This window comes from Pseudoliparis swirei, chromosome 12, assembly GCF_029220125.1.
Source record: "Pseudoliparis swirei isolate HS2019 ecotype Mariana Trench chromosome 12, NWPU_hadal_v1, whole genome shotgun sequence".
NCBI lineage: Eukaryota > Metazoa > Chordata > Actinopteri > Perciformes > Liparidae > Pseudoliparis > Pseudoliparis swirei.
In genome coordinates this window covers 14,085,698-14,111,610 of record NC_079399.1, presented here as the reverse complement: position 1 = coordinate 14,111,610, position 25,913 = coordinate 14,085,698, and the positions used below count along the sequence as shown (strand labels likewise).

Genomic DNA, 25,913 nt, shown 5'->3' with positions numbered 1-25,913 from the left:
CTTTTCTTTGAAAAATAAAGTCATTTCTAATTGATCCCAAACTTTTGAACGGTAGTGTACATCCTCCTTTTTAAGAATGAAACACACTATCTTAAAAAGAAAAGGGTACAAAGTGTTTAAGTAACATCAAGGTTTTCCAAACAGGAAGCAAAGTGTCAGAGCGGCAGCCACAAGACGACGAGCACATCGATGCCAAGTGATACACGAGCTGCTGCAGGATATCTGTTGGAAGCTTCTTTCCCCATTGAGAGTCGAGGAGTGGATTTATGAAGCAGAAGGGGAAGATATTCTCTTTTGCCTACCCAGGGAGGAGGCTCGTAGGGCCTCCGGGGCTTCGACAAACTCCTCCTGGCTCTCAGTCAACTCCACCTCTGAGAGGAGAGAGGGGTCAGGGTATGAGTGTGTGTGTGGGTGTTACTTTTGCATTTATAAAGGGGCAGATTGGACTTTTCTGAAGGGGTTTGTATGAGGTAGCACTTCTGAGAGATGGACTGCAGGCACAGGAGCAATCGTGTTCTGTTGTGGACGTGGCAACCTTAAAGACAGGCTCAGAAACGGCCATCATCTAAAACTCATGTCTGCTTCTCCAAACCCTGGGCGTGGGGTGAAAATCAGAAATATCGCATCTTAGAAATCCCATTAAATTCCATGTTTCGCATTTCATTTTGAGACCAGCAAAATGTAAGTAATCCTTTTTTACCACAGAAGCCTTTTCAGTAACCCAGGGACATTTGTAGGGACTCAAAAGCTTTACTTTTCTGTTACTTACTACATCTTGACTGGAGAAACTAAATCTACATTTAAAGCCAAGTTCCTGAGTGTCAGTCCTTGGCTTTCCGGTCTTTCTGGCTTTCCGGTGTTTCTGGCTTTCCGGTGTTTCTCGTCTCTTTCGCAACAACCATTCAAACGTCACATAAAATAAGACGCTCTTGTGACATTTAAAAACCATGAAAGCAATAAAAACTGTGAACCGGGAATCAATACGTTTTTCAGTAAATCTACCTGATAGTGCACTGAAGTAAGTTCTGTCATCTTCATGTTCTTCACCCTCCTCCTCATCATCCTCATGGGACGAAGACCCTCCCACGTCTCCGGTGTGGTCCCACTCCAACGGCAGGGAGTCCACGCTCACCGGGGTTTCCCGCCCCGAGCGCTCCAGTGGGGAGGCCAGCAGGCGGGTGGGTGTCGCCGGGAGGCTTCCTTGGCCCCGCCCAAGCCAAGGTCGTCCAATCAGCTCCAAGCTCGACGCCAAGGAAAAGGCAGAACCAGAGAGCTCCGGTTCTTCTCTGATCGCCTAGGGTGCAGAGATAGCAGGTATTCAGCTTAATGGTTTGTGCCTCTTAAATTAAAGATTGAACATATGAGCATCTAAGGGGTCAATTTTGAGGAATTCAAAGCATTCTAAGACAAAAAAAATTATCCAGAATGTTCCTACAACAATCTACTACTTAAAAAAAAAAAAAAATCAGTAAAGTAGAATAGATAGAGTGAGATTTATTTGTTTAAAAAAAAGAATAAAAGGCATAAATCGAGTTATAATTGTAAGAATGGATGTAGTTTATGTGTGTGTGTGTGTGTGTGTGTGTGTGTTCCAGCTCACCGGCGGCTGGCTGAGGCGCTGGTGAAAGCGGACCAGTCTGCTGAAAACCTCCTGGCAGTAGGAGTGCAGCTCCTCCAGCTCCTCTTCTATCAGCGCTGCGTCCTGCAGTGAGCTCTTCTGGATTAGACCCTCTCCAAACACGATCAGCCCGTCAATGCGCTCTGTGTTCAGCGTGATCTCCTTCTGGAAACTCTGCAGGGCGGTTGGACGAACAGAGACAGAGTCAGTAACATGAGGAGTCTCAGAAAAGCAAAAGGGAACAAAGAAACTGCTCAGAGTATCAGTTATAGGGATCTGGTCCAAAAAGGGCCCGCAGTTTAGAAATGAAGCCGGTGCCTTAAACATCGTAGCTTGCATTTATTCTAGGGCTGTTAAACGATTAAAAATTTTAATCGGGTTAATCACAGGTTTTTGTGGATTAATCATGATTAATCACATATTACCGATATTCTCAGTATATTTTGTGAGAACATAGACATTTATGACAAAAGACGGATATATACATTTATACATTCTTCTATACAATGGTGCTGCAACTCAGCAGTTATTTAGCAGTTTTCTTCCATATGGAACATTAATACATCTTCATCCTAAACAGAATGTTTAACCCTCCTGTTACCTTTCGGGTCAATTTGACCCCATTCAATGTTTAATGTCGGTGTTCTTTGGGGTCAATTTGACCCCAGGCTGTTTTTCACTGTGTCAAACATATAAGAAATATCAACTTTTTTATTTATTTAAAGGGCTATTTAGGTAGTCAACAAACAAACATAAAGTACCTCACACTTAAACTTGGGAAGCAATATTAATTCTAATAATTTTCTGGAGGTTTTAATTGCTGGGGTCAAATTGACCCCGAGGGTAAAATATGTTAGTAAATGTAAAGGTAACAGGAGGGTTAAACAGAGCATTTTTCTCTTGTTTGTCAACCATTAACTCCACCATGATACAATCTAAAGGCCTCTAGTCTTCCTCTAGCAGCTGCTGAGGCAAACTGACTGTGGGTTTTCTTCATGAACTGGGCCGTGATGAAAGGGACGGCGGGGACACCGCTGCAAAGCTGAAACCTCACCGGCCCGGACAGGTGGACAGATTGACAAGTGACTTTTTTTGCTCGGTCGATGCGCGCACGGAGCTCTGTGGCGCGAGACGGAGATCGATAAGTGTTAACGCAACGCGAAGAGACAGAAATGACATGCTGCTGTGGAGATACGATCAACAACAGACGTTTAGTTTAATAAAAGAACAAAGACGTGCTATAGAGAACATGTCAGGGGTCGGGCCAATCTTATTAATGTCATGCGATCTACCAACACTACGCCGCGATCGACTGGCAGGTCGCGATCGACGTGTTGAGACCCCTGACCTACAGGAAGTAAAAGTCATAACAAGGTTTCCGGAGGTGAACCTGCGGAAGGATCATTACCGATGAACAGACCGTCTGCATGAGAGCGGACAGAGTTCAGATTGAAGTGGTGGATTGGAAGCTCATTTTGCAAGTGACTTTTTTTTCGTCCCGACGACCAACAACAGACGGATTGGAAGCTCATTCTGCGCATGCGTTAAATGCGTTAAAAAAACAACAACTAGTTAAACCTGTAATTGAATTAACGCGTTATTTTTCACAGCACTAATTTATTCTAATGCGTTCAACGTGTAAACTCCAAGACGACGGGCGTACTCATTTGTTCTCCAATGTCTTCCTTTTTGCTCATCAGAGATCATTTATCCTTGAACAGATACAAAGGAGATAAAGTCAGCGTGTCGTGCGGTCGCTAACAGGGAGTCCTCACATTGAGCTGTTGGATCTTGTGATGCACGTCGCTCTCTGAAAAGTGTTCCACGTTGGTGAGCTGCAGGTCCAGCTCGGTCAGCCACACCAGCATGCTTTCCCTGGTGCTTTCAAATTCCTCCCTCTGGCTGGTGAAGTACTGAGAGAACGGTAAAGAAGTAGAGGAGCAGGGCAGAGAGGGAACACAGTTACAGAGGGAGATATTTTCAACGATGTTCTGACTTCATCGCAGACAGTGGAGCGATGACGTGGAATAAGGGGAAAGGGGAAGAAGATGAGTTGATGCTGCTCCGGGTCGTTCGTGCTCCCCGTCCTGGGCCGGATACCTTGAGTCTGCGGAGGATGGCGGCCGCTCGCCGGTGCAGGTCGTCCCAGCGCCGGTTGCCCTCGTGGACCATGGCTTTGAGCTGGCTGGTCCGGTCGGTGCGGTTCTCCCTGGCCAGGCGGCGGTACTGGTTGTTGACTAGTTCCAGCTGGGTCAGCCGCTCATGAACCTGCCTTTGGAAACCCTAAAGGGCAAAGAGCACGGCGAGATGGAATCAACCAGTTATGGAGAAACAAGCGATTGAATTATTTATTTTATTTATGCCATGACATGTTTTCTTTAAGTTTTGTGGGACTTAAAGCAGCTGAAATGACGAGTTGATTAAAACATGTTGTTGGTCGACCCAAATAATTTGGAGTGAAGTATAAAAATAAATTCATCATTTAAGGATCCAATTTAATACAGAACAATGAACATATTTTATATGAAAACAAACAAGCATTCAAACATTTAGATACTTCAAGTAAGTAAGTAAGTGAAGTTTATTACCTTCGCATTGAAAATGCGGAAGGTTATGTTTTGATCGCCGTGTATTTATTTATTTGTATGCGTGTTATTCGCAGAACTCAAAAAGTATTGAACCGAATCGCATGAAATTTGCTGGGATGATTGTTTATTATCCGGGGACCAGTTGATTAGATTTTGGGATCGATCGGGTCAAAGGTCAAGGTCAAAGGTCATGAACAGGTCAAATCTTCTTGAATCGCATGAAATTTGGTGGGATGATTGGTTATTATCCGGGGACCATTTGATTAGATTTTGGGATCAATTGGGTCAAAGGTCAAGGTCATGGAAAGGTCAACATCTTTTTTTTACCATAGCACCATACATTTTTGTCCAATTGGCATGCAACTAATGCCAAAATGTTCATAATTCAATGCCCAATCTTGTGATATGCAAAGGTATGCGCTCTACCGAGTGCCCATTCTAGTTTATATTGCATTCATCACATACAAAGTATTAAAACAATTTGGCAACTAGAATGGGCACTCGGTAGAGCGCATACCTTCTCATATCACAAGATTGGGCATTGATTATGAACATGTTGGCATTAGTTGCATGCCAATTGGATACAAATTGGCCGCCCTATGGTAAAAAGAAGATGTTGACCTTTCCATGACCTTGACCTTTGACCCGATCGATCCCAAAATCTAATCAAATGGTCCCCGGATAATAACCAATCATCCCACCAAATTTCATGCGATTCGGTTTAATACTTTTTGAGTTATGCGAGTAACACGCATACAAATAAATAAATAAATACACGGCAATCAAAACATAACCTTCCGCATTTTCAATGCGAAGGTAATAATGGGGGCCAAAACATAAACAGTTTAAAGAGCAAAGTACAAAACAAGATGGTGCAATAAAATAAAATAAATAAACAAATAAAATAAATAAACAACCAGTGAAGATAACTGAAGGTCATAGAATGTTCTGTTTGCCGACGTCACAACTGACCTCGAACTTCTTGAGCTCCTCCTTGGCGACGGTGTAGAGGACGTCGGCAGAGTTGGGGTTGGCGGCGGTGCGCTCGGCCATCTTGAGCCAATCCTCAAAGCGCGAGTAGTCGTCGAGGAACTTGCACCAGAGTCTCCAGGTCTCCTCGATCCTACAGGCGCGCGTCATACTGGAGTTATTCCGTGACACCGGTGAAGCCTTGACTAACCAATCAGTGGAGCTTTCTTTGTATTCGATAAAAGCTCCTCCTCAAAATGTTGAATCTTACTTTACATGATGAAGTGGATTATAAATGAACTGAATGGACTAAGAGGGTCGACTGCAGAGTGACAGTGTCGGTTCTGGCATTTCAACAACGATGCATTCAGGGAAGCGCTTGAAAATTTAGAAACTGATAGAATTGTATACAATTGTTTCCACAATCTTTTTTTATTTATTATTATTATTTTGTATTTTTTTGAAGTAGTTGTCTACAAACATTGGAATGTGGTTATAGATGAATCGGATTCAACAGAGCTGTGTGACAATCACATCCATCTCACACAGTACACAACACAGCACGCACATCTGTGTGTGTGTGTGTGTGTGTATGTGTGTGTGTTAGTTCCCACCTGAGCCTCTTGTCTAAAGCCATGGCACATATTGCCCTCCACCGGCGGTCCAGGCTGTGGCTGGTTTCCTGCAGGGAGTCGCTCTCCGGCTCGAAGCCTCCGGCGGCGTCTTCGTCGCGCAGCAAGACGTCGCACAGACTGAGCACGGACGCGACGCCGCGCGTATGCTGCTCGATGTCCCTCTGCAGCTCCTGCACGGGGGCACATGGACGGACACGAGGTCACGCATGGCGTCGGACCACATCAGTGAAACCACATCAGTCAATAGAGCCGGAGAGCAGGAGCTAACTGCATGAGACCACCCACTCCCAAAATTAAACAAAGGACAGATATGAATAATTAATCATGAAAAGGGGACACGAAGAGTGAAGCAGAAAGTGAGAAGAAATACAGACTTAAAGTGTCACAATACTAACAATACTGTGAACAACAACAAATCAAACAAAACAGATTTTTGTAATTTTTTGTCTTCATTTTTCTAATAATAGTTTAAAGACAAAACACCGCTAAACAGCATTTAAAACGCTGGTGCACTGGCTTAGCAATAAATGGGAAATGGACCTTTACTTGTAAAGTCCTCCGCCCACTCACAGCGCTTTAACACTCCATGACATCATTCACCCTTTCACACGTTGATGGGAGGAGCTACCATGCAAGGTGCCACCCGCCCATCCGGACTAACTCACATTCACACACCGCAGGCACATGGGCGAGTGGAGCCGGGGATCGAACCCCCGACCCTCTGATTGAAGGACGACCCTGCTCACCACTGAGGCTCAGATAATATATAATAAAATAATAACAGTGTGTATGTGTGTGGGTGTGTGCGTGTGTGTGTGTGTGTGTTTCTGGGCACCTGCTGCTCAGCCAGCCTCCTCTGGATCTCCTGGTGCTGGCAGACGCTGTAGATGACGGGTCTGGACAGTTCGGACTCGATGCGGGAAAGCCACGAGCGGAGATTACTCATGTTCTTATCCAGCTGCTGCACTGCTACCAGAGTCTCGTTCAGCTTCTTCACCCTAAACACACACACACACACACTGCTTTATTAACTTCAGCTTCCATTTTTCAAGTGAAGTAGATAGATAGATAGATATATACTTTATTAATCCCCAAGGGGAAATTTGTCGTCACAGTAGCAGTAAAGTATACAAAGTAAAATATAAAATACAAAATAAAATATATATGTATATATACAACATATATGCATACACAATACAATACTAATGACTGCAGTGTAAAAATTAAATTAAATATAAAAATATTAAATATAGACAGAGTGTGCAAAATGCAAAGTGTGTGTATGTGTAAGGCATATTGAAGGAAGTAATCATGACCGCTGAATGTTGGTTAGTCAATGAGTTCGTGCAGATGTTCCAACAAAGTACATCTCAATGTTTTGGCTTGTGACCTTTTAGACACTCATTAACGCCCACGTGTGTGGATTATTCTCAAATGACGTGACACGTAACCCAGGACGGATGCTTTTGAACACATGGGCAAATAAAAAGGCAGGAACAACGAAACAAGCCGTTAGCTCAATCTGGTAAAAACATGAATGTTTTTGGGACATAACCTTGAGAAGTATGTATGAAAAAGAAAATATGAATGAAATAAAAATGAAAGAACAGATATAAACACAGAAAACAGAAAAAAGGGCAAATGGAAAGTTTAGCGCTCCACTCACACACACCCACAGACCCACACACACACACTGGTGTCATAGCAACGCATGGGACAATAAGAGCACACTCCGGAGGCTTAAAAGCCTGAAGTGTGCCTCATTTGAGAGTTTGATTTAATTTCCCCATTTGATCCTTCCTCTCCTCTCGAGGGCCAGGAGGGAGACGCAAAATATTGGGCACTGAAAACATTTCTGAGTGCCGGTGGCTGGCGGAAGATCTCATGACAGGGTCCCAACAGATGTCGGACATTTAGACGACACATACGATGAGAGTCTGCTTAGATCTGTTCTTATGAGATCCAATTTGAGTTAAGATGTGCTTTTCTTTTTGGGCGGTTGTTCCTCCTTCAAGTAGCTAGTTTAGATTTTAAATTATAATTACGATGAACATTTATGGGCAGCTGTAGCTCAGTGGGGTAAGAGGGCCGTCCTGCAACCGCAAGGTTGTGGGTTCGATCCCCGTTCTCCCCATTAGTTGCAAGTCAAAGTGTCCTTGAGCAAGGCACTGAACCCCCAGTTGCTTCCCGGGCGCATCACTGCAGCCCACTGCTCCTTAATAACTAAGGATGGGTTAAATGCAGAGAACTAATTTCCCCTTGGGGATTAATAAAAGTGTATATATATATTTTTTTATAACATAAAGTTTATAGCCGGTCTTGGAAAAGGTTGTGTTAATGGTAAACTGTGTGTGTTTTTACAACTGCTGTACCGAGAGAACATTGAACAATCATGCACCGACAGTTGGCATGTTTTGCAAAATAATAAAAAGAAGAGAAATAATTAAATCTAGAAATCCTTCATAGACAAAGCTCTGGCCTTGGAAAAGTCAACTGATTTTAAGCCCTAGTTACAGTTCAGGAATAATGTCCAGTGGAAGTTTGTGTGTAGTTAATGTGGCTTTATGTTTATGGCCGTGTAATGAAGACATAACAGAGTCACTGTAAATTGTGTCTTGAAAATACTCTTCCGATACTCCCCTCTGCAGATACGACCATCCTTCTCAACTAAATTGTCTCCGTCTCTTTCACCGCCGCTCTACCTCTGACAGCCCAACAAAGGCCAGCAGCTTCACGCCGAGGCCCAACAAAGACACAAAACCCGGTCAGGGGTCCTCGCAGAGGAGAAAAGGACAAGAGGAGAATGAGCGGAGCAGAAAAGAGCTGGAGGATAAGTGAGGATATCAGGCTGGAGTTAACATAGTAGAGGACTCAAAGTTACTCACAAACTCTTTTCACCTTACTGTGCTTCTTTAGCGGTTATTGAATCCTATCGTTTAGCTTTTACATAATGAGGCTTAGACTACTTGATTATTGCTTTGCATCAAATTAGTTGTTGCCAGCAGCTGAATTAAAGGCATAAAGACGACGAAGAAAAGTGTAGTCAAATATAATAAAATAATTACATACTTTTTCTTTTCCCCCCGCAAATTGTAAATAAAATGTCCATGACAATACCAGGGACATTTAACAAGGTCTATAATTTAGTATTACAGAATTCAATATCTTGGCCCTCTGAAACTTTGAGATTAATGCATGCCGACAGACACAGCCCCTCTCGTACCGACCCCCCCTCTCGTACCAACCCCCCCCTCTCGTATCGACCCCCCCTCTCGTACCAACCCCCTCTCGTATCGACCCCCCCTCTCGTACCGACCCCCCTCATCATGCCGTCTCACTCTAGACGACCCACCGTGTGGGGGGAGTCAGTGGGGACATGTGGTACTGTCTGAGACGTAAGCACAGCTTTTATTTTTCTTCTTTCTCTTCGTGATGGTGGGGGTGTGGCTTGTATGTGCAGGTTTGCATCTCCAGCTCTTACACAGGACTGTCCATCTGTCTGGAGGGGGCGAGGGCAGTAACCACCACAGGGGCTTAACGTACATTAGAAGCCATGTATTCCTGACAGCTGCAGAGACGACTGACATCACAGCAGGCGGATGGATCTGCATTAGAGCTTCTGTTTGATTACAGGCTCCCGGTTAGAGCCTTTCCGTCCATATTATTGCTTTTTAATGGAGAGTAGCGTTGCTGTGAAAAGTGCCTGTGCAGGCAAATAATGGGGCGATTATAATGTGGTACTGAGAAGATAACCACACAGACACGCAATTATTTTAAATCTAAAAGCTCTTTTAGTGATTGCCGTCGAAAAGTCGACTATTGTCTGCTTTCCTTCAGAGTTTTCTCATAAGAAATAGGCGCACATACATGTGACATACATGAAGCACACATGTAAGGGGGCCACTCGATGCCGGCGTTCAGCTTCTGGGACGGATGTGGCTGCTCTCACCTGGCTTCGATCTGGTGGAAGAGGTTGTGCCACCGCTGGCTGACCTCCTGCAGCGAGCCCTGGACCTTCGTCTGCTTGGCCTCGTCGCTGGCGAGCAGCAGCTGCTCCCCCAGCTGCTTCAGGTGGCTTTTGTTCTCACTGAACAGGTTGATTTCCTCCATGCAGTCCTGTGGAAGACATGGCAGGAACACACCGTGCTGCTTTAGACAAACACGTCATCATGCCTGTGCAACGCAGCATCAATGTACAAACTCTTTGGATTGTTGGATTTATTTATGTTTTACATATGGAGATTGTGTCAGTGGTGTTATGTACAATACATGATTATATATTATGCATTTAAATTTCAACCGGAAGAGAGATTATTGATGCCCAATGCTTATGAAGCATAACTTTAGTAAACTGCATGTTTCGTGCGAAGGACACCAAATGATGAGAGGGAAGCATCTTGGTTATGACATCATCTTGTCTATTACAGTTAACATTTAAATTACCAATTGAATTTAAAGTTTTAAAAATGCTTCTAATTGTCAATAATACACTTTCCCTGTTCAGTGTCCTGTCAAACACCTGTTTCCATGTCCTGGAGCAGTCAGTGACCCATGGCCGTCTTTAGCTCTCCGAATAATAAAGAGGACCTATCAAGTGCCACCAACTTTTCTCATCTCCCCAAACAACTCAAAACAACTGCAGCGTTCAAACCAATTATGATCTAGTTGAGTAAATGAGCACGCTCCATGAGGAGACAGGAAGGTACAAAAGGCTTTCAGGCACTGACAGGTCAACGGTTGTGTGTGAACAAAGGGAGTCCATCTCATTCCAGGCCACCATCTGTTAGAAACAGCATAATTTATGTTGCTCGTGTGTATTTCAACCTCCACAAGAGGGGTGATTGTTGGACCTACGGAGTGAGTTATTCAGGAAGAACATGTGCAAGAAGTATCCAGTATGAACGCGTTGTAATGTACACTACCGTTCAAAAGTTTGGGGTCACTTAGAAATGTCTTTATTTTTCAAAGAAAAGCACTGTTTTTTCAATAAAGATAACATTAATCAAAAATACACACTATACATTGTTAATGTGGTAAATGACTCTTCTAGGTGGAAACGTCTGGTTTCTAATGAAATATCTCCATAGGTGTATAGAGGCCCATTTACAGCAACGATCACTCCAGTGTTCTAATGGTACATTGTGTTTGCTAATCGCCTTAGAAGACTAATATCTGATTAGAAAACCCTTGTGCAATTATGTTGGCACAGCTGAAAACAGTTATGCTGGTGATATAAGCTATACAACTGGCCTTCCTTTGAGCTTGAAGTTTGAAGAACAAAATTAATACTTCAAATATTAATCATTATTTCTAACCTTGTCAATGTCTTGACTATATTTTCTATTCAATTTTCAATTCATTTGATAAATAAAAGTGAGTTTTCATGGAATACACAAAATTGTCTGGATGACCCCAAACTTTTGAACGGTAGTGTACGTCATGGAGCAACCGGTGAAATGAGACCTGTAGAGTAAACCCTGTACACCTGTTCTTCCATGTGTTTAGATAGATAGATATTATATTTAAGATCTTCTACCTTTTTCAGTTTCTCCACCATTTCCTCGATGCTCAGCTCTCCACTGTGGCACACCTTGTTCTCCATCTGAGTCAGCCAGTCACAGAACTCTTTGTTTTTGTCGTTGAAGATGGTCCAGGCGTTGAGGCGGTCTGCAATTTCTTGTCTGCGCGAGGATACCTGGGAAGAGTGAGACGAGTGTCGTTTAGCAACTCGGCACAGGGTATGGTCGGGAGAGCAATGTCCGTCGTGGCAGGACGCCTGTGGTGCAGTTAGAAATAGATCAACAAGGTTCATCTATTGATAGATAGATATCGGTTTTATATCTGCATGAGCAACTTGTCATGCAACTATCATGCCAGCTGCAGGTAACCAGATGACAAACTACGTATTATGGTGCACTGACCACACCAAGCACTAAACTTGATTCATGGCGTTTAAACAAACCACAAATCTGGAACATTTACACCAGCAAAATAAAAATGTTTCAGTTACTAAACTTGCCGAGAACAACTGTACGCACGCATATCTTAACTTTCTGCACATCAGTACATGTTGTAGATTAGATCTTAGTGCAAAGGGATACAAGACCAAGTAAAGTACTTCATAAAAGTCCTGTTTAATAGAACAGATTGCATGGTCCTGACGTGAATAAAAAAACAGCAAAAATAACAGATTATTAATTGTTTTCTTTTAATACCAGTGCCATGTAATCTCTATCAGAATCAGTAATCAACTGAAATCCATGAGGGACTGAAGTAAAGGTCCATTTTCCTAATGACAGTTTAGTGCCATGAGAACACCCCAGTCCATAGCTGGGGGGGGGGGGGGGCTGATGATCTTTTGGTGGTTAAAGGGCTTTAAGCCCACACGGCATGTTTGAACCAGCTATATTTTACTGCTCGGCGGCATTTCTTTGATTTAAATGAGCCCGGCTTTGGTTTTAATGTACTAACACTGCTGCGCGTTTTGGACTCTGGAGAATTTGGGAGCATTGTGAGCTGCCGTCACCCCGTGAGGACTTCCAGGCTTCCCCTGGAACAAAAGAGCCTGCCCCCTGAATCCCTTCAGCCCAGGCCATCTGCTCAGCGGTCCCATTCCAGCGGCTTCCCCCACCTACAACCTGTTAACCATGCAGAGGAGAAAGGTTGTAGCCCCCCCGCCCCGGGCTGCTCAGGGATGAATAGGGATGAAACATCTTGCGTGTAATCCAACATCTGAAATGAGTTTGTGCTTCCTTAAATAACCAGATTTAAGCAGTTGTTTTAAAATTTCCATTTTTTTGCTATGGCTTAAGTATGTACTTTGTTTTATGAAACAACAATGATTCAAAACAAGCTGGCTGCCATGGCTACATTTGTGAATCCCAATAACTCAAGACAGGAGCAGGTGGAAGCAGCCAGCTCTGAGTGGGGACCCAATTAGCATGATCACATGACCCTAATCACGGACCGAGGCATCACACAGCCGTTGGCTTCTCAAGAACAAGTGCATGTTTGTGTTGAAGCCAGAAGTCTTAGCCGGAGGAATTGAACTCATGTCTTTACAGTCGAGCTGCTTTCACAAATAATGTCGTTACATAATGAGCGGCCTGCTTCTGTTCGAGCGTTGGTTGTTCTGTGAGCCCAGAGCGTCCGGAGCGAGGAGCCAATTACAAGCTGAAAAGCTGTCAGGTGACTTTTTCAAAACATTTGGGAAAAACTGCAAAAAGCTCCACCTCTATTTACATGCTGATCCAAGAAGAAAAGGCTCCATTTGACTTTGAGGTTACAGTCGCATACAACACACATCGAGTATAAACAAAGAGTTTTTCGTGCTTTTGCAGGACAAATGTTCAGAAAACCAATTAGTTTGACGTGTTTAGGGGCAAGTTGCAAGTAGTGATAACACAAGGACAAGAAGTGTTAATTTTCCCTCCAAGAACCGGCACATTGCACTTTTCTCAAACGAATGAGTGTGTGTGTGTGTTTAGCCCCAGTGGTGCAGCGGCTTTGTGCTGCTGGTCAGCGCCAACCCTCTCCGGACAGCCACTTGTTCCTCCTTCTTTCCCCGACTCCTTCCTCTCCACTTGCACCATCTCCCTTCCTCTAGTTCACTTTATGGTCTCTCCTCTCTCTCCTCTCTCCACTCTCCCTCTATTTCTCTTTTAGTCAGTTCTCACCTTCATACACAGCTCTTCCCATTGACCGTGGAGTTGCTCCAGCTGCTGCTCCAGCAGAGCCGAGTCACCGGCCGCCACGTACAGGGACAGGTCCGTCTTCATGGTGGCCGATTCCCTAAATCCAGCGGTCAGACGCTGCAGGAGGAGCTCCGTCTCCTGCATAACACACACATCCACAAACAGCCCGTCACACGGCCACGCACAAACTGAGCCGACACGCTTCTATACCTCTTTCTCGCTCGGACAGTCCAGATTAAAGGGCTGTGGACGGGACAGGGGGAGGGGATAGAACGGGGGAGGGGAGTGAAAGCAGGGGGGTATTAAATAAAAGAAAGGGGGGTAAACCACAGATGCGCTCTGGTGGGATGGGGGGTGGCTACTGATGGTGTTGAGGGGTGAGGGAACTTTGGCCAGTTTGCAGACTAGCTGACAGATTCATGATGCAGATTTATTGGAACTTAAGTGGCAACGTATATATTCTCTAACATCATACACATCATGAAATTATTACTAAAGAGAGAAAAAACATTATTTATATATATAATTATATATTTTTTGCATTTTCCGTCCATCGAGTTGTTTGTTATATTAGGTTACACAATGAGACAATAGTAAAGAGACAAACGTATTTTCGATTTTCTGGATGTTCAACATTGTTAAATTGACAATAAAGATAACTTTGAGCTTTGAACTAGTAGTGTTTGAATGTTTTGGTGTTTTAATGTAATCACAATCAGAGGCTGGTTTCCTGCAAATTCCAACATGGAAACAATATTTTGGGCATTACCTGCTTTTGGGGCCTTTCTCTTTGGTGTCCTGCGACATGATTGGCTGCAGTGATATGCACATATATTTTACCCAGAGGCATAGCTAGGTTAGTATATACACTCAGCTCACAGGTCCAACAGTCCCGAACAGACAAAAGTATAGTCCTTAGAATTAATTAAAGAAGTTAACAGTAACTGTGAAAAGAATAATTTTTTGAACCGCTTTCCTTGTTTCAATAGTAGGCAAAGTTTGTAAAATTGGAAGAATAAAGTAATTATTTATCATTACCTTTCTCATATTATTTGGTAATGCTTGTGCTCTACTCTTATTCAACAAATGAACGCCATATCTTGGCTCGGAGCAGCAGAGCCGCTAATGTAGTATGCACCAGGAACAAATGGACTGTCTGTGTGATGATGTTCTATATTTAGGGTCAGGTGAAAAATGTCATGTTTTTTATTATAAATGGGTGTGAAGCTAATATGAGTCTGTGACGGCGGAAATAACAGGCTGTAAATAATCTCATTACTATTCCAGTAGAATAGAGTCACGGCTGAACACAGACTAACTTTAAATTACCTGAACAGAGTCCTGCGGCTGGTTCAGCATCGTGTTCAGCTCGTCCAGTGCAGACGTGATACCGGTGACCGTGTCCTGACCCTGAGCCCACTTCTTCTTAAACAACAGCAAAGAGAGGAGTTAGTTCAACCAATATGTGACCCGTTATGATCACTAACATGCATTGTTTGGGCTGCAGTGTATTTTGGGGGACTATGTATTGAGAAACACAAATCACTGCAGAGGTAACTTGCTTTTAGTTAGTTGTGCTTCTAAAATTGCATTTGTAAAACAGAAACATATAATGCCAGCTGTGTTCTCAATTCTGTTAATATTTCAACAAACAAACATTGCATATGGTTAAAAGAATTCTTATGAAATGAAAACATTCATGTCAAATTATGAAAGGACTGCTTAACTTAAAAGTTGTAGAATTCGAAGTCCAGGTGTAAACCCAATATATCCAACATAAGAGAAGAGCACCCTTCTGGTCCTACACACCTTTATTCACTGATAATTATTATATTCTGCCACTATGATGACCAAGTTGGTCTCTTGCTTGTAAGTCAAAAGGGGTTTAACTCAAATATTACCAATGTATATTTAAGTATCAACCAATCTGAATTTAGCCAAGATTTCTGCCTCACTGCTTTGCTCATTTTACTTTATTTCTATACTATTCTAAGTATGTCTATGATATATGTATATATAATTTAGAAGTCCTGCTCCGTACAGTGATGGAATGAAAGGGACAGATATTGGTAACCGGACATCTCTGGATGTGCATCACAGATATATTTGAGCTTCTCTTTGATCCCTCTTGGCTAGGAGTCTCTGCCAGGGCAACACACCAGATTGTGTGTGCGTGTGTGTGTGTGTGTGTGTGTGTGTGTGTGTGTGTGTGTGTGTGTGTGTGTGTGTTGGGCTAGGATCAGGTCCTGGATATGTGTCATGTAAAGCTGACTCCTCCTACTCTGTTAATACTGTAACACATGCTCTTCACTTGGATTTTGTGAGTCCAAAGCTGCTCGATATCAGCACATTTTACTGAATTCTGCAGTATTAAAATACTATTTCTGAATATTCGTTTTGGCTTCAGGCATGACGTTAAGTAAGAAGGTGAAGTTGACGCCATAAAGATTTAAATAAATCAATGAGGTTCCTTGGCTGTAGTTTAAACTAAAGAAGTTTAGATCAAACAGTGGATTTGTATCCTGTTGTTCCTTCATTGAATTCATAGAAGAGATATATATCTAAAGATATATCAGCAGGACTATATTTATCTCAAAGGGTTTTTTTCAGTTTCAGTTTGTTGGTTCGTCAGAAGGATTACAATGTTCATGAAACTTAGAGGAAGGTTGTTTCATGGGACAGAGAAGAACACACAACATTAGGAGCAGATCCAATACCCGGGGCGGATACACAAATTATTTTTCAATTTCATTATCATTGCTGTCGTTTTGAGTGTTGGTATTTCATAGAAATATGACTGTCACCTGAACAGCTGTGCTGACCAGAGCTCCCCTCCTCTCCAGCAGGGAGGTGGTGCGTTCCCAGGCCTCCTGCATGGCCTGAAGCTGCGACTGCAGTTGGCTCTGACACTCCGACCCAGTCATGGTTTCACATAAATGTTTGCCGGCCCCCAGCGTCTGGGTGTACACGGCGGAGTGCAGAGCCAGAGCGTCTTTAACGCACTTCGGAAGGGAATGAACGGGAGATACAGTTTTAACATTACATTCCACACAGTTTGACTAGACTATAAAATAAGACTTTTATTCATTAATGTAAGAAGCCGATTGTCTCTGGCATCCAAACATACTAACCTGGTAATCATCCGCGCAGCTTCGTCGCTGATGCAGAGTACACAGAGCAGGTCCAGCAGGGGGCAGCAAAGGGGCAACTTCCCTCAACAACCTCCACAAAAGTTTCGTGCCACGGTGGTAGATGCTCCACTGGCCCAGTTGTTCTTTTGTCAAGGACCTGCGCTGACCAGCCAAAGCCAACGAGTTGACCCAGCTCTCCCTCATGTGGGTCACTTGTGCCATGAGCTCAGATCTGTGAAGGAGAAGAAAAGGTACAAATGGGTCCGTCATAGTGCCGTCACGGCCACTTGCTAAATCAACACTAAATCATCAGGATTTTTAAGACAGACTTCCTAAAGTAGAAATCCCAGCAGGGGCAAGAGAAGAAACCTTCCTTTAACTCCTTAAAAAGAAGAAGAAAAAAAGTGAGAGCTTTCCAAAGAAATGATTTAGAGACGCTTTGGGGAAAGAGACATTCAAATGTTCCAGGACAGAAAACACCTGCACAAGCTGCATTTTGTTACGTGTCAGCAGCAAAAATTTGCGTATTCCTTGCAACTGAAGAAAGGAATCCAACCGGAAAACCTCAAATCTAATTAAATCTAATAACCCAGACAGACCTGAATACTTTTTAAATAATGGTGCTTCAGTCTGAACACTTGAATTGATGAAGTAACACGTTTTTATAAGTTAAAAGTAAAGCCTGACTTCCCACCCTAGCACTATACTTGTAGTGTGATCATGAGTGTGAGGAAGAAGTGACAATTTACATTTAAAGACAGCTTCTTCACAGTGCTCTTATTAAAATATTTAATAACTCAAATTGATTATAATTAATATTTTTTTCATCACTTACCTTTTCTCTCCCGTCTCGGTTTCCATGGATTCAACTGCATGACAGAGAAGACTCTGCACAAGCTGATCTCCAATCATGATTTCAGTCTCAATCCTCTGTGGGAGTGAGATATATATTACACCATTTAGAGGGTAATTAAAAAATCTCATCCTCTATTTAAAATAAATGTTCTGCTTTGATCACAGCGATGCATTAACCCGTAAGACTGGATGCAAAATATGCCTGTGAGCTGATGATTGCTCATTAATTCAGCTCTTTCAAGCATTAATTTCTTTATCAACATGTTTGTCATCTGCAGAATACTGATGAGTGTTCATCTAGAATTCAGACTAATCTCAAATGTTACACTAGCTTTTCCATAACAAGTTAGAGTAGATGACGACTTCACTTTGCTTTAAACATCAATTACATTTCGATGTACTTGTCATTACTGTGTGCCAAGATACGAACAACTTGAAGAATATTAGTCCTAAAGCCATTTAGACTCTGGTCCCAGCTGGTTGGACACAAATATAATCACGGTCTCTGAAATTATAGAAACATAGAGAATCTGAAAAGTGTGACGTAATGAGGGAAGAAGTATGGTGAAGACCTTATGGACAGCCAGCATGTCTTGGAGGCTGGAGAAACTTTGAGTCTCTTGAGAGATTGAATCCTCCTCCAGCATCTTCTGGATACATGTCAGGCTCTTACACTTCTCCGGGAAGTTCTGGGAACGCTGACGCTCCGCCTGCAGCTCTCTGGGAAAAGATACAGGGACAGTTAGACTTCAGCCGCAAGCTACTTTCAAAATGGACACATCCATCAGAAGTCATGACAGCCATGCATATCTCGTAAAACAGACAACGTTATATATCTCATATCCCAGAATAACTCCATGAATGAATGAAATATGTTCATGAATGTGAACCTTCAAATAGCAACCATGAGAAAATACAAAACCCAATGGCCCACTTCAAGGTTTTTTATTTGTGCATCATGTGTTCACTGAACTCACCTGTACATGTTAGATGTGTGAGTCATGCTTTCAACCCATTTCTTGCTGAGCATGTGCAATCTCTCCGTCTCATGGCTGTTAAGGGTCACATGACAACTCATCTCCCGAACGTCAACCAGTGACGGGAACAGATCACTGAGCTCCAAGAGAACCTGCTACCCAACAGAGGAAAACCATCAGAGCACATTTACAATTCCCTGTTAGCCCACTTCATACAGAACTGAGACAATAGCACCAAGTCAGAAAAGTAAAGCCAATGCTGAAGCAACTTTAACTTGCGTTATTTCTAATGTCCAGCAGGGGGCGACTCCACACGTTGCAAAAAGAAGTCCGATAGATTTTTTTAGCCAAGGAGTTTAGCTCCAAGTCAACGATGCACGGAGTGAACTTGTTAGTCCAGGTAGTTACAGAATTTGGCTGTACATATAAAATATCGGTAGTTGTTAACGATTGTTACCTGTTTACATTTAGCTTTACTTGAGGCAAATAAAAGAGTTAGAAACTGTCTCCAGTGAGCGAGAGTGCGAACGAGCAAATTCAAAATACAAGAAATAACTAGAAACTATTTTTTTCTCCATTGAATGGTATATTTGACACTGAACTAATTCATCTTTATCTCAGTGACAGTGTCAAAATGAGCATAAAATATCATTATGACCCTGAAATTCTGTCTCTAACAATGGATATTCGGGGCCCCAAAAAAAACAAAATTGTTCATAAAGCTGTTCAGGAACAAGCTGGTAAAAAGGGAACCATATGTAAGTTTTATTTATTACTATTATAGATAAATATACCAGTATCGTATTTCTGGTATCATATCGTATTCATTGTATCGAATTCTGGTATCGGCTATCATGATATCTATGGCAAGTATCGTGTCGACGTTATAATGTTGGTACCGTGACAACCAGGTAGAGGCAGAACAGACTCAAGGAAAAGGCTCAAGGAAAGGACTCAAGGCTAAGCAGAGCACACGAGTCCTTGACGGACTTGTTCGTAGTTTATATCAAAGAAGTAGCCCTTCATATTACCCTTGAAGTAGCTCTCTTGTTGACGTCGGCTCTAAAGACAGTAGTCCATCTGTCTGGGGTATTGTGCATATTGCAGTTCTCTCATCCTTGAACTCTCCTTCTCAGTTTAAAAGCATCTCATTCAGGATTAAAGAGGATGAATAGAAGTAATGAACAGGAAATAAAGTGTCTAACTAACCTTCATTGAGTCTGTATCATTGAACTTGTTCAAAAGTTTATGTTGCGTGCTCCGTGTCTGCTTTTCAAGGGCCTCCAGTCCAGTATGAAATAGTTCTTGTTGCTCCAAATCTTCCTGCACAAAGAAATGGGATGATGATGATAATACTTATCTGGATTTGTGAAATGTGAACAATAAGCAACAGCCTCACATTTAATGTCAAGGAAAGTGTTCTCCATTCATTAGATTGTGATGGAAACTGCACAGTCAAAACCAATATGAATATATCCACATATTCCCTCACCTGAAGACTTCTCCTCGTCCCTGACATCGCCTTGTTCAGCAGCAGGACTTCACGGGACAGCAGTCTGGTGTCTGATTGGATTAAACTTGTGGCCAGTGGGTCTAGCCGTTCAATGAGAGGCTTGCAAGCCAGAAGCGCATCTCCCACACTGCTTTGCAAATCCTCCGCAGCTTTTTGCAACTTCTGAAAAAAAAAAATGTTATTTCCTGTTTTTTCTGTGACCTTTAATTGGATTTAATTACTTTGTATTTTCTGCTTTCCTTCAACTATCAAACTATTTTCATGCTTCCGTCCATTAAAATCTTAGGAACATAACATCATGGCTACTTCTACAACTTGTTGAAAAATGGAAATATTATTTTCCAAAAAATTTCAAAATAGTCCAACTAGTGCACTTTTGGAGTGGGGCGGGAATGGAAATAAATGGTATTAATGGATCCTTGTTTGTTTTTTTGCAATAATGCATCATCTGAACTACGCAGGAGATTAGGTGAACGAACACGGAGCAGGCCCTCGCTAATACTTCTGAGTGCATGCTGTCTGTGTCTTTCCAAGAATACAAGAGGACACCAGTTTTTGAGAAACACTTTGAATGAAATCATAGATTACAGGATGAGTCAGTTCACATTTATTTTTTGAAAAACAAGAGGTCTATCAAGCCGCCACAGTCAATGCAGTGATACGAGCATGCACAAGGACGTCGATGCTCATCACGCTGTTTGTTGCATTATTCTCCAAAAGTCGGCGGGGCCATATCTCTACGTATCTCACCTCCACCGAGTGAACCACGGCCTGTGTTTCCTGCTGAGGTGAAGATCTGCACAGCTCATCCCACTGACGCCCCAGTGTTTGCAGGTAAAGGGAGCATCGATCAGACAGGTGAGTGTATTCCTGCCAGAGAGAAACTGTCTCTCCGGTCCTCACGCGCTCACACTTCAACTCCTGCACCGCGTCCTTCCACCTGAACACAACACATGAATGCTCTATGATGAGAGTGGGCTTTCAGAAATCATCTGATTGAGCCCGTGTACATGGTTTTATTGACATTCGCAAAATGAGAATGTTCACTGTGAATACTTGCGTGCTACAGAGTGCAAAGAAATTACAATCTTCAAACCAAATCACCAAGTTTGGAGATGAATATGTTTCACTTTCGTCCCAATTTTAGGCTACTGACCGTTTCCGCTCCCCACTCATGTGGTCATCCAGCGCCTTTGCTGTCCCACGGTGAAGAGTCTTCACGAGACTCTGATAGGATTTGTCCACAGATGCCCAAATATGGTCTCTTTTTCTGGCCTTCTCCAGGAGTTGCTGTGCACATAATTCATCTTATATATTTGTACTTCAGAGGTGAATTTAATAAGAATGACAACTGGGGTCTTGACGTCTATGAACGCCCACACCTTTACTGAATCTGTCTCAGTGCAATGGAAGGGCTTTAAACTTCCCTGAGTTAGAGCTCGCTGCGTCAGACTAATAAAAACATGTTTTTTACTTGCCGGAGTAAAGTCTTTATGTGATAGATTTGTCAGGACTTGTGCTCACCTCAAGGAGGTCCACGTGTTCTTCTGCCTGCTTCAGTGAGAACAGAGGCTGATGCTGAAGAGCACAGCGCACCCTAGTGGTGAGCAGCGATACCTCCCTCAGATCGCTCTCAAAACCACGCCACTGCTCCAGAGTCTGTTGAAGAGCTGGTCGCACGGCTTCCATCTGGAAGTGACCACAAGGGAAGACAGGAGGATGTTTGCTGATGCAGCATCCCTGAAACTTGGGAGGATTTCCTTCATATTTTTGAGAACAAAATTCAGCACATTCTTGTTACGCTGCTTTAATATAAAACCCGTATGAATATTGGTTCTTCACTTATTATGCATTCATAACCAACTCGCATTATCAAAAGTTTGAGGACTCCACTTGAGTCAGAAGAGTAGGTTAGGAGTTAGCCTTTGTATTTGGTTTAGAGATCTTTACATTTTATCATTTTCTGAAGGGTATTTTTTTAAATATTTCAGATGAGATATTTGCATATTTTTAGCTGTATTTATCCAACACTTTTACTCCTTATGAAATCTCGTAGCACAATACTTTTTCTTTTAAATTTCAATTACATCTTTACCAAACAAACTGTAAAACTCAAATACATTAGATTTACTTAAGTAAATGATTTAATGAATTCATTCAGCTGCTTCAAGTTCTCTCTTTCTCAATTTAATAAAATAGCGTACTGCTAGATGATATAGTTAAACTGAAAGTTTAACTATTACGAAAACACTTAAGTTGCAGGCTGGAAAACCAACAATGGAACACATTAAAACACTGTTGATTATTATTACCTGATAACCCTTGCACATTTCATATAAACGTCATTCGAGTCCTTCAAAAGGGATCCTTAATGTGTTGTCACAAATGTTTCTCTCACTGATTGCCATCACAGATTTATGTATACCTGTTTACTAAGATCCTCGCAAGCATGACACACACTCTCTGTCCAGCCAGAGAAAGCGACATCACAAGGGTGATCCTCTTCCTCTTCAACATGCACTCTTACAAGTGTCAACTCCTGCAGCGCTGCAGACACCTCCGTCACTCTGCTCAGAACAGCCTAAAAGAAAAACAGGAGCTCCAGATCAGAGGACAGCAGCAGGAGAGACGCATCAAACATACACACCTGTCTCCATCTCGTTACTGTACCTCCATCTCCAGAAGAGCCTCACGGGCCACAGTTTGACTGGTGGGCTGTTTCCATTGATTCAGCTGCTTTTTCTGCCGTTCTATCCAGCTGTGGAGACGCTGTAGACGCCTCTCTCGGTCTGCACACGTGTGATGCATCTGTTCAGCTTCACGAGTCTGAGAAGGACAAAGCCAAACGCTGGTTGATTCATGTGTAGAAATCAAAGTCCGAAGTAAAAGAACACAAAAAATACAATCTTTTACGATAGATGTTGGCATCATTTGTGTTATTATTGTATTGTCTTGATGACTTATAGGTTTCAGTTTAGCCCTGTAGCCAATTATTTATGCTGATAGAAACTAGTTGAAACCCAACTTTGAATTTTTTTTATTTGGTTGAATGGAAATACAGATTCAGATCACAACTGAACTGCTTTTTAACTCTCACTACATTTCACACATGCATTTCATATAAAATAAAAATATTAATAACAAAAACATTATTAGACCAGAAGATAAAAGCAAAGGTCACAGTTGCATCATTCAATTTCAAATTCTACAGGTCTCAATATAAATCATTGGCTGAAGAACAGACCTGGCTCTGCAGCGCTCCCTGAAGTTGCAGCCACTGTCGTCTCAGGTCTCCGAGTTTCTCTGCAAACATTGTACGTTCCGAGCGGAGAGCTCGGAGGTCCAGTCCCCCCGCCTGAGGCCCAGACTGACACAGGAAGTCCAGAAGGAGCAGCCCATTGACCATGCCTGTCTTTAGCTCCTGAGAAAGTTCATATCAATAAATCAATACAAATATGCATATACATAAACCAGAAGAGTGGACACCGGATGTGTCAGTACCTGGTGGTGTTGCAGGAGTTCAGTGATCTGAGCAGAATCTTTGGCCTTCAGGAATGTTTCTTTCTCCTGGTTCAGCCGAGCCTCCAGCTTCTTCAGCCAGTCCTCCAGGTCAGGCAGCAGCTTCACCGGCGGCCACGATGCCAGCAGCCGCTAGTGGACACCAGACGACAGAGAAGAAAGAGATTTTAACTTTACATTAACTTCAGTCAGGCAATAAAAAACACTTTCATTTCAATCTGACTTGTGTGTCTGTCTTTTGTGCGTATTTCCGAACATGTAAGACATCAAAGTTAATCTTAAAAAGGGACTGGTGAAAGATTTATTATAATGCTGAATTATCCGGTTTCTTTCTTTGGTGATGAATAGCAAGGAGGTGAAGGACATTTTTTACATTCATCCTCACTAAGTCCTCCCAAAACTCCCGATCCTTGAACATCCCAAAAAAGATTTCAACAGGGTTACACTCCCCTTCACTGGAGGGGATTTCTCAATGCCTAATTATTTTTGAAAACCAACAGGCCGTTCATAGAATCTAGACCAGTATACTAATGGAGATAGAAGTAGTTAAAGTGCTCAGAACATTTGATGCAATAAAGGCTGGAGGTCACCCTGACCACTGCATCATTTATTTAAGGTAGTATGTAAATATACCACAAACATACCACAGTAACACTATGCATCTTTTTGAAACCTAATTGTTCTCCAGTACAGGTGACAACTCTTTGTATGTGTACCTGCTGCAGGTGGTCTTGTACTGTGGACAGGTCAGAGGTCAGCTGGGTCCAGCGGCCCTCCAGCTGGGCGAGCTGAGCTCTCAGCCCAGGACAATCAGCATCCCTCAGGTGGAGCAGCTTAGTGGCTTCCCTGGATACAGACGCCCTCTGGACTGACATGGCTTCAATCTCCACGGAGAAGTCCTGGGGGATGAGAACACAACACACAAGTCTATCATGTGTGAATTATGCATTTTGATCTATTGGCTGAGTTTATCATCCTGAGGTGGATTGATTTGTGTCATATGGGGCTCCAGACTATAGGCCAACCTTAAAGTTGTGTGTTATTAAAACAGCCATACCAGCAGCTTCATCAGATTGTTGCATATGCACTCCTGGTTCAGATCTGAAGTGTCGGCCAGGTCTGACCAAATCTTCTGGTGTTTGTTGGCACCGACCAGCCAATCGCTGACCGAGGAAAAGTCAGTCTGGAATCTGTGGGGAGGATGAGAAAAACCAAAAACTCATCCAGTGGGGCGGAACATAACTGCTTCACAAAGATTGAGTTAAGGACTTGGGTACGAGTCCAAGACTACTTAACAAGAACGTAGACACTTTTCAAGTTGCACAATTCAGGTGTCCCACTCAAATTCTTTGACTAAATCCAGGATGATATCAATATTTTTTTTAACATATGTCATTCCAAGAAGCTGTATTGAGCCTGTAGATAGTTACACATATCTTTTGAGGTTTCACACTCTGATGGGTTTGAGTTTAAGTTTGTTCTGTTTTGATGTTTGATGTTTTGATGCAGCAGAATTTGACCAATACATTCCTAACAATAATATATTCCACTGCAACCTCCACCATTCTCTAAAGAGAAATACAAAATGGAAAAACAGTCAATCAGCCTTGATTATTGAGATTAAAATTCTGTCTGGACCTCAATGTATGCAGTGATTAAGCATCACATAAGGTTTTAAGGTCATACATCCTAGACTTTTATAAAGATTGCTCTTGTTGCATAATAACTGACGAGGTTTTACAGACAATACAATTTGTCAAACGGCTCAGACTGCTTGGGTAATAAATGTAAAGATGCCAATAATCTCCCTTTTTATTCTTGTAACATAAATTGGAAGCTGCTACTTGTGAGACTGTCCCACCTCTCCTGGCTGTGCTGGATGTCTCTGCAGCGTCGACTCTCCTGCTCTGTGCGTCTGTAGGCGCTGAGCCATCGCAGCTCCAGAGCGCCTCCTGCGTGACCAACTCTGGCAGCGAACTCTGGATCCGTGTGCAGCGCCTTCCCCTGATCCAGGAGCAGTCCTAAAGCAGCTCTGCTGTCATCCAGCTGGACCAGTGTTTGCTGAGTGAAAGGGAGACAACCAACCGTGCTCATGTTGAGTTTACATCAAGCTCCGTCAGATCCTCTTGACAAGCCATCATCACGGTGACGTTTGCAGAAACAGCATGGGCCCACTGGTGTGGAGAACATGGTGCTGGAGAGCATGGGTTGGTGAAATGTAAAATAACATAAAGACAGCAGAAGTTGACAAAAAAAGGAGAAAATAAGGCGTAGGGAGAAGAAAAAAAAACCGTGCCACAATATCATTGATTCAGCTCTCTTTGTCTCTCTCTGCACATCTTTGTCCCATCCAATCTGAGGGAGTATAGACCCAATTATCATTTGCATTCTTTGCAGGAAGAAAGCACTAAAAC

The 25,913-nt window shown here is 42.7% G+C and overlaps 1 protein-coding gene across 1 annotated transcript in view; it reads right to left on the bottom strand.

The window, feature by feature from the left end:
- The window catches only part of LOC130202391 (nesprin-2), an 83,236-nt gene that overhangs the window by 5,091 nt on the left and 52,232 nt on the right, over positions 1 to 25,913 (bottom strand). The window contains 29 exon segments of the mRNA XM_056427895.1: positions 303 to 371; positions 1,003 to 1,294; positions 1,601 to 1,792; positions 3,394 to 3,531; positions 3,719 to 3,901; positions 5,179 to 5,329; positions 5,790 to 5,980; positions 6,646 to 6,808; positions 9,760 to 9,926; positions 11,347 to 11,505; positions 13,487 to 13,642; positions 14,834 to 14,929; positions 16,309 to 16,506; positions 16,636 to 16,867; positions 17,471 to 17,565; positions 18,063 to 18,210; positions 18,468 to 18,622; positions 19,677 to 19,790; positions 19,960 to 20,142; positions 20,731 to 20,920; positions 21,137 to 21,270; positions 21,505 to 21,669; positions 22,406 to 22,561; positions 22,651 to 22,806; positions 23,225 to 23,401; positions 23,482 to 23,631; positions 24,216 to 24,398; positions 24,557 to 24,689; positions 25,361 to 25,560. Of these exon segments, the coding sequence (XP_056283870.1) occupies positions 303 to 371; positions 1,003 to 1,294; positions 1,601 to 1,792; positions 3,394 to 3,531; positions 3,719 to 3,901; positions 5,179 to 5,329; positions 5,790 to 5,980; positions 6,646 to 6,808; positions 9,760 to 9,926; positions 11,347 to 11,505; positions 13,487 to 13,642; positions 14,834 to 14,929; positions 16,309 to 16,506; positions 16,636 to 16,867; positions 17,471 to 17,565; positions 18,063 to 18,210; positions 18,468 to 18,622; positions 19,677 to 19,790; positions 19,960 to 20,142; positions 20,731 to 20,920; positions 21,137 to 21,270; positions 21,505 to 21,669; positions 22,406 to 22,561; positions 22,651 to 22,806; positions 23,225 to 23,401; positions 23,482 to 23,631; positions 24,216 to 24,398; positions 24,557 to 24,689; positions 25,361 to 25,560 (4,726 nt within the window).